Here is a 12984-nt window from a genome sequence, read left to right on the forward strand (position 1 = left end):
TAAGTTAAATGGAGATAAGACTGAGATTGTGATCCTGGGCAAGGATAAAGATCTCTGGGGCCCTCAACACTGGCCCGAGAGTATGGGTTCTACCCCGCAACCCGTGACCCAGGTTCACAATCTTGGATTCTTAATTGATGAAAAGCTGACAATGCGACAACAGGCCGTCAAGGTGGCTTCCATCTGTTTTGCAACACTAAGATGGCTTCAAAAAATTCTGTGGATGCTTCCTGCCTCTACACAAAGGACGGTAGTCCAGGCTTTGGTAATATCTCGCCTGGACTACAGGAACGTCCTTTATCTTGGTGCCGATTTGACAACTTTGAACAAACTTCAGGTTTTTCAAAACGCGGCCGCACGGTTGTTACGCAATGTTCCTCGGAAAAACTCTGCTTCTCAAGCCCTTCGTGATCTACACTGGCTGAGAATAACGAATAGAATAAAATTCAAGGCCTTATGCTACATCTTCAAGATAAAACAGGGCTCCGCCCCCAGGTATCTACAGAATCTCATTCATGCTTACATACCTAGTCGCAGTCTGAGATCCTCAGGAAAAGGAGACTTCACCGTCCCTAGATTTAGGTTAGTGAAGATGGGCGGCCGCTCGTTTTCTTATTTGGGCACCAAATCCTGGAATGCCCTGCCCGTGAGGCTGAAGTTGGAAAGTGATCTCCTTCGGTTTCGCAAGGGCTTAAAAACTTGGCTTTTCCAGCAATACTCTTGAACAGTCTTTTGGTAGCTTCACTTTACTTACTGATGCCTGGTAGTTCTTTCTTCCTCAGTCTATCCCTTGGCGCCGGGAAACCCACTGCGGGTAGCCGTGCGCCTTATAAGTTTAAATAAATAAATAAATAAGGAACGAAGGTGAAACATTTTTTTTCACTATGTTTGAGAGCTGGGGTTTCAAAGTAAGATCTAGGTATGTGATCATTTCTGTCACACAGATGCAGCATGTGAAAGAACTTGGCCTGCAGAAGGTAACCAGGCCATATATAGTCTAGTTAGAGTGCAGATAATAAACCAGATATCTTACTTTTACTTGGATTCATAATAGAGTAGGGCTCCTTTGACAGTTAATGGTGACCAAATATGAGCAGACTACTTGGCTCTCCTCCCAGGATGAGGGAGTGATAATTATTGAATGAGGGAGTGATAATTATTGGTATTTGGATATAATTAACAGCCTAATAGTGTTTAGTATTCAGTAGTCTTTAGTACAGCATAATATTCATGTAAATAAAAACAAAGTGGCGCAAGACAGTTGATGAAGACACATTAATCTACTCACCTTGTGATCTCCCATGCAGATGTTTGGTCCAATATTGTCATATGTCACTATCTTCTCATCACATTCAGACTAACATGAATGAAAAAAGAAATTAGTTACTGACATTAGCCTTATCGTACTGAACTATAAATTTAGAAAAGTGATGTGAATATAAAATTATCAATAATTAGACCATTGTAATAAAATTTCAATTGACTTAAGAGAACTGTCTCTTCAACACGGAATGGAGCAACAATGAACTTTGAAAACGAAAAATGTACTTGATGTATTTTACTTAAATTCAAAATATGATTAAATACAGAACATGTTAATTGAGAATTTAAATATGTAGAGTACCAATTCCAATCTGCTAGCCACTCTCACTCTGTTTTAAGTGAATTCTATAAATCTTCAATAAAAATGTATCATGTTGCTAGACCTCATCACAAGAAGGTAGTTTATTTGCTCTATACTTTGCACATTCACTACTCTGAGCTACATGACCCAATATACATTTTTGAAACTCAAAAGTGACTTACATCACAGTGTATCTCAGTACATCCTTGTACTAGCCCTTATGTCATACTTTTGGTAGCAATCATACAAAAGCTATAGATTTTCCTGCTCAAAGTATTAGCCTGAAAACGTTAGAAACTCTAGGGATTGTTGGTAGATGTACAGTTGATAGTAAAAATCTGATTATACCTAATCAGTACCAGATTAGGACTGTATTTAAACTCAACTCTCAGTTCATTATACCGGACTCAAACATTCAACAGTAATATATATTCTAAGTCCCTCTATTCTTCTCTCCTCCTTTAATGGAGTAGTAACTGATAACCTTGCCTATACCTAAAATACATTTGCATTCACAGTACAGATAGCATATGGTAATTTTGTAAAATGTGCCTGCTGAAGTGCACTCTTAGACACTGTGAGAGAAACTGGAGGAAACTGAAATGTCTAGATCAGCTATCAGTCAACTTCACACTCCAACATCTCCTCCAAACTTAAACATTATTCTAATCAACATTCACAAATCCATGAGTTAAAAACTTTGAAATATTATTAGGAATAAACTGGTCTTATGAACCAAGTATCAACTCTCTAACATATTGACGTTTCATATTAAGAAACATCATGCCATGAGCAACATTCTTCATGAATTACATCTCCAAACTATCAACTAGATTATTTTAGTACTTTTCATGAATAGCAACCATTTCTCTTCCAAAGAAACCAATTGTTATCCAAAACTCAGTGGCCAAACTCATTTCTAAACCATGTCATCAAGATCATAATACACAAATTCGTAAAGCCCACTGACTATGTCTCTGAGAAAGAGCACTGCCAATTAGAAAGTATTGCTGTAACTCATACATTCTTTTTTTTCTTAAGTATTGGCTTAATGAGTTTAATGTGTATAGTCTAAACTCGCTTTGAATTTGTTAGTTTTCAAAACTTGTGTTTCCTTTAACACTAGTACGTTACTTGAAGGGTGTATGCCTACAACATTGCAGCCCCCAAATATAAAAATAAAATCAGATTGAAAACGTTCAAAATAATATGGTCAGTTCCAAGTGCTGTGGAATTCACCTGGCACCCTGTAGATTTTGCAAGAGCCTACTGTTAGAATCCGTGGGGATTAGACTTTTATTAGAGTTATTCCATGATAGGAAGATGAATATGTAGGAGCAGATCTCATATGGCATCTCAGTAGGGAAATTATCCAGATTTTAATATCTTGAATTGCAGAACTGGATGATGGAGGTTTAGATGGCGTTTTTATGCACTTAACTTTATTTGAAGAGCAGGTGAATGATTCACAACAAAGAAATAAGGAGATATTGAACTGGTAACAATTCCTTCAGCAGCTATGCACCGTTTATGACTTGATATATTACTACACCCATGACATATTCTCTGACATCATCGATAACATTACTGATCACATGCTCTTTATATGTATATTGGGCTGCACAGCATGGGCGGATAATCTTGTTGGGCAATTTTATGGTGACTGAAGATTTGCTTATTAGGCCCCATGTTCTGCAATTTCTTATGGTTTTTAATGTCAGGTTTTAATGTTTTTATCACTGTGTTTTAACTTCTGTATTGTACTTTTATGGTTACTTTGGTATCCCGAAATAAATCTGGACTACTTGGACATTATTGACGACAACACTGTGCATGGAGGTGGTCCTTCCGCCTCCACAATCCCATTCATCCTTCTGAAACCTTTTCATGTCATTGTGCCTTCTTCACAAGGCACTGGCATTGAACCTATACAAGGCCACGGCTCCCCATTTGGATACTACCTTCAACATGTTTCTAACAAAACAGATGTTTGTAATTTGTTTTTCTAAAGACAAGTTTCCCTTGTAATTCAAACATCCACCACAGTCCAACCAATTACACTCATAGCCAATGCAGGCCATGTAGCTTTGCCAGTAGTCAAATGGGTATGTAGTTCCTATAGCATGTAGCTTTGCCAGATAGAAAGACCCCCAAAGCCTTTTAAAAGATTGCTTCAACATTTTTGAACCTACAGTGACTAGGATGGGCCCCTTCATAAAGTGGTTAATATGATTTTTATTCATATTGATATTAAAATCACTATAACCATCCACTGCATTTTTAACACATATCTACTAGTTTTTCATCTACCTTTGAGAAGACTTTAAGTTATTTAGCTTCGCAATCTTAAACTATATTTGATGATTCCTGCTTCCCCATTCCCTCTTGAAGAGAGCTAAGCTTTGAGATCAGTCAGCTAGAGAAGTCAATAAAATTTCAAATGCGCAAGAAACACCAGAACATCTGCAATTGTGTGTTGATAGCGCAGCATTGTAGGCTACATCAGATCTTGAGTAAAGGACCAAACACAAAAATCAGGCAAAAAAACTGAAAGATGAGACGTTGTAGTTGATGCACCAAGTTAAGGAGCAAATATGGTGGCAGGATTATTTATGGCTGGCTGAAAATTATTGCATAATTTGTTTTACTAAAAATGTTGCAGTAATCGCCAATGGGTGGTATAAACAATCTGAGTGATCGCTCAATGCAGAGAACCTTATGAAAGGTAAATAACACATTAACTAACAAACGTCTATGCCTTAAGTCTTTTAACCTATCATTTCGTTTTAATAAAAAAAAAAAGGATTACCAAAAGATAGACCTGTTGCAGCAAATGTCCAGGGTAGCCCGGCAACCACATTTTGGCGAGGGTCCTATAACTCCTTTTTAGTGAGTGGGCTGCCTGACTTGTGTGTACAGTCGGTGTGTCCCAGTACACATCCTCCGTTCTTATAATCTCGCCATTAGTTTCTGGCTTTCACAGTTGTGAGGGCAACCGAAACAGAGTCGCTCATCGTTTCTCAATTAGTTTATCGTATTTCGGTCCCAGCTTTTTTTGTTGAAGCAACGAGAAATAGATTGCTGCTTCGTGTTGTTCGGCTGAACAAAAGACCGTTCGAAATAAAAGGCAATCTCACCCAGAATCCTGTTAAGTCATCAACAGTGTTAAAATGATTTTTAAAATGGGGCATTGGGCCCGAATAGATAAAGCGTCATTTTCTTAGCTGCAATCAGTCAAGTTTGAATGCGAGAGAACTTTATATCAATAGACATATTTAAGACAATAAAGTTTAAACGGAATTATATTTAATGCAGTAAAGAAGGTTAAGGTCAGGTTTACGTTATTGCACGGTTGTCTGCGAAAGAAATACATAACCTTCTGGAGGGTATGCATGAACACCTCCCCATACATCACAGTCCTAACGCCACTTCCATCGGAAGTAAGGATACATTCATCAAAAGCGACTTGATAATTTACAAAGGCAGCATAAAATTGTGGATTTTCAACTGCATAATCTTTAGACAGATAAACAAATTACAGGCGTGCACAAGCAGGAACAGTGCACACTTGACTGAGCATTCATTACTGCGTGCTACCAGGCATCCACGCAGCTCCCCAGCAGTAGCCAACCTTTGGTGTTTTAGGGCTCAGCAAGCATAAAATAACATGATGGTGAGGTAACCGACCGTGGCATGATAGATGATGTTGCAGGAAAGCTGTTTACAGCCCCATGTCTGTACAATCTGTAGGGCCTAGCATGTGGCGCTCAACATACTGTGTGCTAATTTTGCGCACACCCATCCATTTTCCTAGCAGGCATTGCAAGGCACATATTTTACAACATTTCCCTGCGTGAAATAAAAGATAGATCTGTCAGAGTTGAAATTGATACTTAAGCTGCAGAAAAGAGCAAACACGCCGAGGAGCAGAAGGCCAGAGAGTGTAATTAAACTGTTTCTGGTTACTTTTCTTGGACAAACGAGCATAGAAATTGTTGGCATTTTTAAAAGCAGTGCTAAGCTCCCAAAGCTGATGTATTACCTACAAGCAGAAGACAGTGAATCAAATTATGTTTCTAAAATCAGGCAAACTGAGTAGAGCCCGCCTCTCTCCACCACAGTCTTCCTTGTGATAGTTCAGTGGATGTCTTAATCTAGATATTATTTCTTTTTAGGACAAATATAAATCGATTTTTTTCATACTCCTTTTCAAAGTGATGCCAAAAACACAAATGTGCTATGCTGCTTTTTGTGAAAAAGGTGTGTTTAGACCTGTATACTTAAAATATCTCTGTGCAAAAATTCAAGATTTTTTATGTCCTGCATATGGTTTTCTTAAATATAATATATATTGAACTAATTACACAAAAACATAACAGATCACTCTGTCGCTAACTAAAGTATTTTGATAAGTACTTAATAAAATAACTAGCTTTACTGAAATATACAGAAATATGCATCTGATTGCGTGGCTAGTAACTTTAAAATAATGTATTAGCATTTCTTAACTTTGTCTTGGAACAGTTTGCATGCGTTGTAACAAAATAGAAGACATTTGTTTGTCTTTCATACACCAGCTATTCATAGTCTCTCTCTCTACTATCATATATATACATCCCACCAGTCAAAAGTAGTTTCTACTGGATCCAGTTATACTAACTATGTGCATTTTCGGAGATTGCACTACAGAAGCCAAGTGGAAGAAAATGGGTGTTTGCTGGCTAAAAATATGTCAGATGAAACCAGTAGGCACCGAGGTCAATGTCACAAAGTGAGCACTGTAAGTGCTCATTTAAGATAGGTTAGTGCCACAGTTTGGGGACGACGGGGGACTCAAAACAGTTACAAAACCATGTTGTTTGGCACCGGAACTTAGCAGGCATATTTTGCCTTTGGCTAACATATTAACTGTTGTCATTTCTACAGTAAAAAACGAAGCACAATAACATTGCACAGTGACATAAGACAAAGCATTAAAACAACACAACTAATCAGACCTCCGCTCCAAAGGAGCATCTCGCCTCAAAATCCCACCATACAAGAAAAAAACCATGGGTGGCACATCCTTCTCTGTTCAAGTAGCCAAACTATGGAACTCTTTACCCCCCAACATAAGGTCCACCGACAACCACCTTATCTTCAGACAACTATATATTCTCAAAGGCAATGGGTTTTGTATCGACAGGGACTGCTTGCACTCTACTAAGTTACTGACTACTTGTCGAGTTAGAGACAGTGTTAAACAGTGGTGCCACAGGAAAAGGGAAACCCTCTGAACCCTTTACAAGGTGTCAAGAACAACACCTGGACTACATACAACGCAATTTCCTATGCACACAACAAATCAATTTAGGTACAAATTGTATTTAGAACAGACATCAAATGGGTTTCGTCCTAGAAAATAATATTCCGCTTCTTCTGTTTGAGCAGTATTTTGCTGTTTTATTGCCCAAAAAACCTTTACGCCAGCCGACACGTGTTTCGTCAGAGTACAGATTTCTCTGACTCTTCAGGGCTTTCTTGCAATGATGGCGTATATTGTAATTCCACTTGACCGGTGATAATTCCAACCCGGTAAGGGTATCATGTGCGTTCAATGGTTGTAGCTAATCCTCCCACGTATCTTCGGTAACTTAAATTGGGACGCAGTCACAATAATAATAAATGCGTGCTCCAATGCAGGCGAGAGGATCACCTAATAACGTGTCCACGTTACGATATCCAGTCCGTATGTCCCTGGACCTTAGAGCGTGTTCAGCCGCGAATCCGGCGATCTCCCTTTCCAGTCTCCTCGTTGAAAACCTTGTCGGCTGGCGTAAAGGTTTTTTGGGCAATAAAACAGCAAAATACTGCTCAAACAGAAGAAGTGGAATATTATTTTCTAGGACGAAACCCATTTGATGTCTGTTCTAAATACAATTTGTACCTAAATTGATTTGTTGTGTGCATAGGAAATTGCGTTGTATCTTCAGAAAACTACTCAAGATTGGGCTCTTCCCCACATAAGCACCATACGCAAACAGAAATTTACAGCATATCCCTCTGTATATAAGCATTTGTTTTCACTATAGATATGTACCTATCTTTGTGTATTACCTTGTATAAACATGTAAAATAATATTATGTTAAGAGAAAAAAAAAATACATAAAAATCATCTTTGGTCTACATGTACATACTTCCATTGTGCATCTAAGTACCTTCCATGTCCTTGGATCTGTGTATATGTTACTTTTCTTCTGAAAAAGCATATCCAATGCCCTACCCTATTTCTCATCCTGTGCCTCTATCAATAACTTTAATCTACATATACTTACCTCCTTTATGTATCTATATACTTTCAATGTACTTATGGATCTATATATTTATCACTTTCTTCTAATTTAGCATTTCAAATGCACTACCCTATTTCACAGCCTATACTTCGCTCAATATATCTTCTAGCCCAACCTTCTGACTCATCTCAAATTTCTTTCTACTACTCCTTCCAATGCACTACACTATCTCTCATCCTATACATCTATCAATACATCCTCTACATCCACTCTCTCATTTATCCCAAACCCCATACCACTACTATGACCACCAAAATAACCCTTTCTAGACTCTCTCCTACTCTACCCCTCCTTGCATCATCTGACACCTCGTTTTACTATACCGATCCACTAAAACAAACCTTTCTAAAATCTTCCCTCTGACTCCTCCCCTCCAAAAATCCTTTTTACTCATCCAAAAGCCTCCTCCTACTGCTAAGGCCTAAACAAAATTAAAAATAAATAAATCCTTCACTCTTTCATCCCTCCACTATCCTTTACAATCAAAATTAACAGACTAACATGTTCACTTCTCAAATTCCATATTCAACTATACTAATATACTACCCAAATAACTGAATAACATATCCACTACTCAAATTACTTCATTTATATACTATACTAAAGTTTCAAAATGAATCCTTTATGGGTTCAGGAGTGGCGTGCTACTCGCTAGAAAAGCGCTTCAACACCCACCAGGGGTAACAAGTGCTATATGAATGCAAATCTTTCTTCCCCTTTTATCCCTCTGCTATCCTTCTCACTCCAAGTAACTGACTAATATCCCCCACTGAAATTACTTCATATTTCACCATATTAATTCACCACTAATCCTTTATAGGCTTCCTGAATAGCGTCTGTCAACAAGCGCTATATAAATAAAAACCTTTGTCCTCCTCTGTCCCTCTGCTATCATTCCAAATCCAAATAACTGACTAACCTATCCACCACATAAAATGTACTTGCATGTTTCACTATACTAATTCAATACTAATCCTCTATGGGTCCCAGAGTAGCGTGCTACTAGCGCAAAAAGCGCTTTGTCGCCTCATATGGGGTAGTAAGCACTATATAAATGCAATTACAATACAATACAAGACAATACAATAATGGAAGACAAAACACAACAGCCCAATAAACCTTACAACTCAGGGTCATTCTTGTCACACATTACCACCTCCAGAAATCATATTTCCTAATAAAGTAGTAAATGTTTTTGCATGCACTGACGTTACCATCAAGGAAAATTAACAGTGAACATTAAAAATATTTTATAATCTGGCCCCAAGACTCAATTATGAGTTGAATCTGTATTTTTGTTTAGCTCTGGTTATTATACCAAAAGCGATGTGCCATCTTGACCTAATAGCAATCATTTGTTACCAGTCAGCTGAAAATTAACTTCCACGAATACATCCTTTGTGTATGTATTTTCCACCAGGGTATGTACATATAGAAGGTGAATGAGTGCTTCGAAAGTATTCACTCATTCTATTTTCTCATATGCTCAACTTCTGTAAAATGTGAAGTGATTAAATTACAGTGTGAGTGAGTTCAATTTGATTGCCCAGTGCCCACTTAATAGTCCTTTGTCGTTTAATATTACGATACCGTAGGAGATAATTTTTGCAGGATTACAATAGGTCATTTTTTATGAGAATGTGAAATAATATTTACACTTAACAATATCTTATTTGTGAAAGCTTTGCATGTAAGATATGTCCATATCAAGTGACACAATGATTCATCAAATAAGTCAGAAAGGTTAATCATTCATTCAAAATTGGTAAAACAAATTACATTTTCAAGAAAAAACTGTGTCAATGTTCACCCCTAATGAATAATTTAAAAGTTCTGCTATTAATGCAAATGTTATGTCTGCATGTCACAAAAAATGCCTTGCAATTACACCTGTAGATTTACTGATAAGCAAGGGGGTATATGTACAACTTTTTATTATTCACAGCAACTCCATCATCTAGTTTTTTCAATTTGGAGTTCTGTACAGGTTATAACTCTGCATTGACGAAATGCAGCCCACCATACAAATGAAAACGTTTCTTTACTTTTTCATTTTTTTTCTCCATGGAAAACATTCTGTCATAGACAAAACCACTTCCACTTTACTCTTAGACTGATTATGGGTGTTTGGTTCTGTTCCTGCCATGTATTGTATTGTAGTAGCATTGATATAGTGCTTACTACCCCTGACGAGGCATCAAAGCGCTTTTTCGGCAAGTAGCACACTCCTCCGGAACCCTTAAAGGATTAGTGTTGAATTAGTATAGTGAAATATGAAAGTAATTGGAGTGATGGATAGGTTAGTCAGTTTTTTTGGATTTCGAAGGATAGCGGAGGGATAGAAGAGGGAAAAAGGTTTGCATTTATATAGCGCTTGGTACTCCTGATGGGGAGTTGATGCGCTTTTTTGGCGAGTAGCACGCTACTACGGAACCCATAAAAAATTAGTGTTGAAGTAGTATAGTGAAATATAAAAACAATTTGAGTGGTGGATATATTAGTCAGTTATTTGGATTGAGAAGGGTAGTGGAGGGATAGGAGAGGGAAAAAGGTTTGTATTTATATAGTGCTTGTGATAGAGCGCAATGGTGCTCTTTCATTTGTAGGGGTGAATTATAATCATGAGTAGTCCTCACCTACATTTATTCTTTGCAGTGGTAATATGTGACAGTAGAATGTGTACTGTAATAATGTGAAACGTGAAGTGCTAGGTATATTTTCCATATAAAAGTGGAGAAATTAATGTTGCAATACATGCATGTTTAGCTGAAAACATTAACGTGTAAAATTGTGCCTGATGCTTGCACCTATTCATGCATTTGATGAGCCCATGTAACATGTTGATTTAGAAATGCTCAGTAAAAGAGCTAATTTATAGTAAACTCATAAGGCCTATGTACTATTCTCTTATGTTGGCCGATCTCTGTAGGTCTGAATTGTACTCTCCCTGACACTCTCAAGTTATTGAGTTAACGGTTGAATTTGATGTGCATGTTGGATTTGTTTCTTTCTGACGCTTCTGTTGTAGGTGGAGAAACCGGTCTTTGTTAGTTAGAATAACGCTTTTGTTTTATGAGCTAGGCTCAGAGAAGGAAAGAATACGTTTACACAAGAAGGCGCTGATAACGTGGGACAGTGTTCTTTCTCACTGGAGAAGACCTGGGAATCAAGGTCATCGAGCCAGGTGCTGAGAGTATCAAAACTAAATGGAAAATCACCTATGAGGAGTGCCCAGCTGGATGAGGTGATGTGAAGATGGGTAGTGGGCGTGCTAAGAGATTTTGGTTTTTGAATTGGAGACAGTGCCCCGGGGGTTGAGTCAGGAGAGGAGAGGAGATCGATGAGGAGAGAAGGAGCATCTTAGAAAGAGCTCCGTAGCCTTTGGCTACTTGACCCATACAACATGAGAGTACTTCTTAGGAAGTCTTCACGCACTGACACCTTTTCCAGAGATGCCTGGGATATGCTAAGTAGGGATGCCACGTCAGTGGTAGAGTAGAGACAGACTAATGCTTTCTACTTACGAACCTCCAAGGAAGACTGATTAAGACGTGGGGCAATTATTGGCTGTGTTCCGGGCTTGCAATGTGCCATTCTTTTCATGTTCCAGAAGCTACATTTCGGTTGTAGGTTTGGATTTGTATCACTCCCAATGTATTTTTACAACCTCATCTTGAGGTGTTTGTATGTCCAGTTTTTTTGGCTTTGTAATAAACCCACTAATCTTGACAACCTGGATTCTGTGATTCTTCGGAGTCCCGATTCTTTGAGTCAGTGTTTCCAATTGAATGAGTTATTTTTCCACTTCCAAAGCAGGCACCAAAGGTCCATCGTCCGAGGGTTCTGAGGAGAGTTACTCTTATCCTTTGCTGGAGTAAATCTTTAACCACTACCAGGGTATTCTGGAGATGGACAGAAATTTGTGAATGCCAACAAACATACTTGTTTGCTGGCGCACACAAACTCTCAAAACAAACCACACCTTGAACCTTTCACTTGTGCAGAGTTTATTACTGCATCATTGTACTCCGTTGATGTATACAGTTTAACAATAGTAAAACATTCATACTGACAGGATTATTTCGGGGTTATGGGTCAGGCTTAAATCGTTAAGCCATTTTCACCAGTAAACTAAGGTTTATGTTTGTAAATTGTTACAATTAGTCTTGAGTGAATACAAATGTGGCATATTCATGTTTAACGTATTCAGTTTGACAACTGGGCATTTGATTCAGGAATATAAATGCAGTAACATATTTTCTTTGACCTTAGTTGCTAAAAGTTTCCAAAAGGTTTCCAGGTAAGAGGAGAAACCAATCTTATGGGCATAAGGGCGAAACAAGGATATTGGAAGGCCACCAATAAGGATTAGTAAATTAAGTACATGTAATGAGCTAGATATATCGACAAATTGGTAAAACTAAGATTATAGTGGGAGAGATTTCGATTTGATTGAAATGTTCTCGGTTTTCATAAAGTGTTATATAAGGTTTCAAACGGATCTGCAGCTCCCCCTGCACCTTGAGACCCTCATGGGTGAGTAGCTGTGCTTTACAAACTCCTGATTGATTGAGGTTTATGGAGATAGAAGGTTTCCTATCACTGCAATTATGGATTATAACTAAAATTAATCAAACAAGCCATATCAGGAGATTTTCATGTATGACCACAATACTAGTGCACCACGCAGTGGACAGGTTTTATTTGTAATACTATGTTACATCTCTATAGCCTTATACAAAAATAATGCCCTATGTGCAAGATAAAAACTGATGTACCAGTTCAACTAAACTGTTTAAAGGAAAAACATGCATTGAGTGTGATTACTCAGTAAACAAAAAATTTACCAGGATCAAAAAGGACTCCAATTGATATATACAATTTTCATTTTGATTACCAAACTTGTGAATTGGGTTTTATTTAGTATTCAAAATGCCTCATCATGGCATACAGTCACGACGCACACACCATAAAGAGATTCAGACACAAGTGAGAAAATAGTAGGCCAATAACTACCCTTTATAGTT

At 37.8% G+C, this 12984-nt stretch overlaps 1 protein-coding gene across 1 annotated transcript in view; it reads right to left on the reverse strand.

The window, feature by feature from the left end:
* The window catches only part of INPP5A (inositol polyphosphate-5-phosphatase A), a 1335101-nt gene that overhangs the window by 21150 nt on the left and 1300967 nt on the right, over positions 1-12984 (reverse strand). The window contains exon 15 of the mRNA XM_086919541.1: positions 1289-1357. Coding sequence (XP_086775667.1) covers positions 1289-1357 — 69 coding nt within the window. The remainder of the gene's footprint in view (positions 1-1288; positions 1358-12984) is intronic.

The sequence above is a fragment of the Lissotriton vulgaris genome, chromosome 5 (genome assembly GCF_964263255.1).
Source record: "Lissotriton vulgaris chromosome 5, aLisVul1.2, whole genome shotgun sequence".
In the NCBI taxonomy this organism is placed as follows: Eukaryota; Metazoa; Chordata; class Amphibia; order Caudata; family Salamandridae; genus Lissotriton; species Lissotriton vulgaris.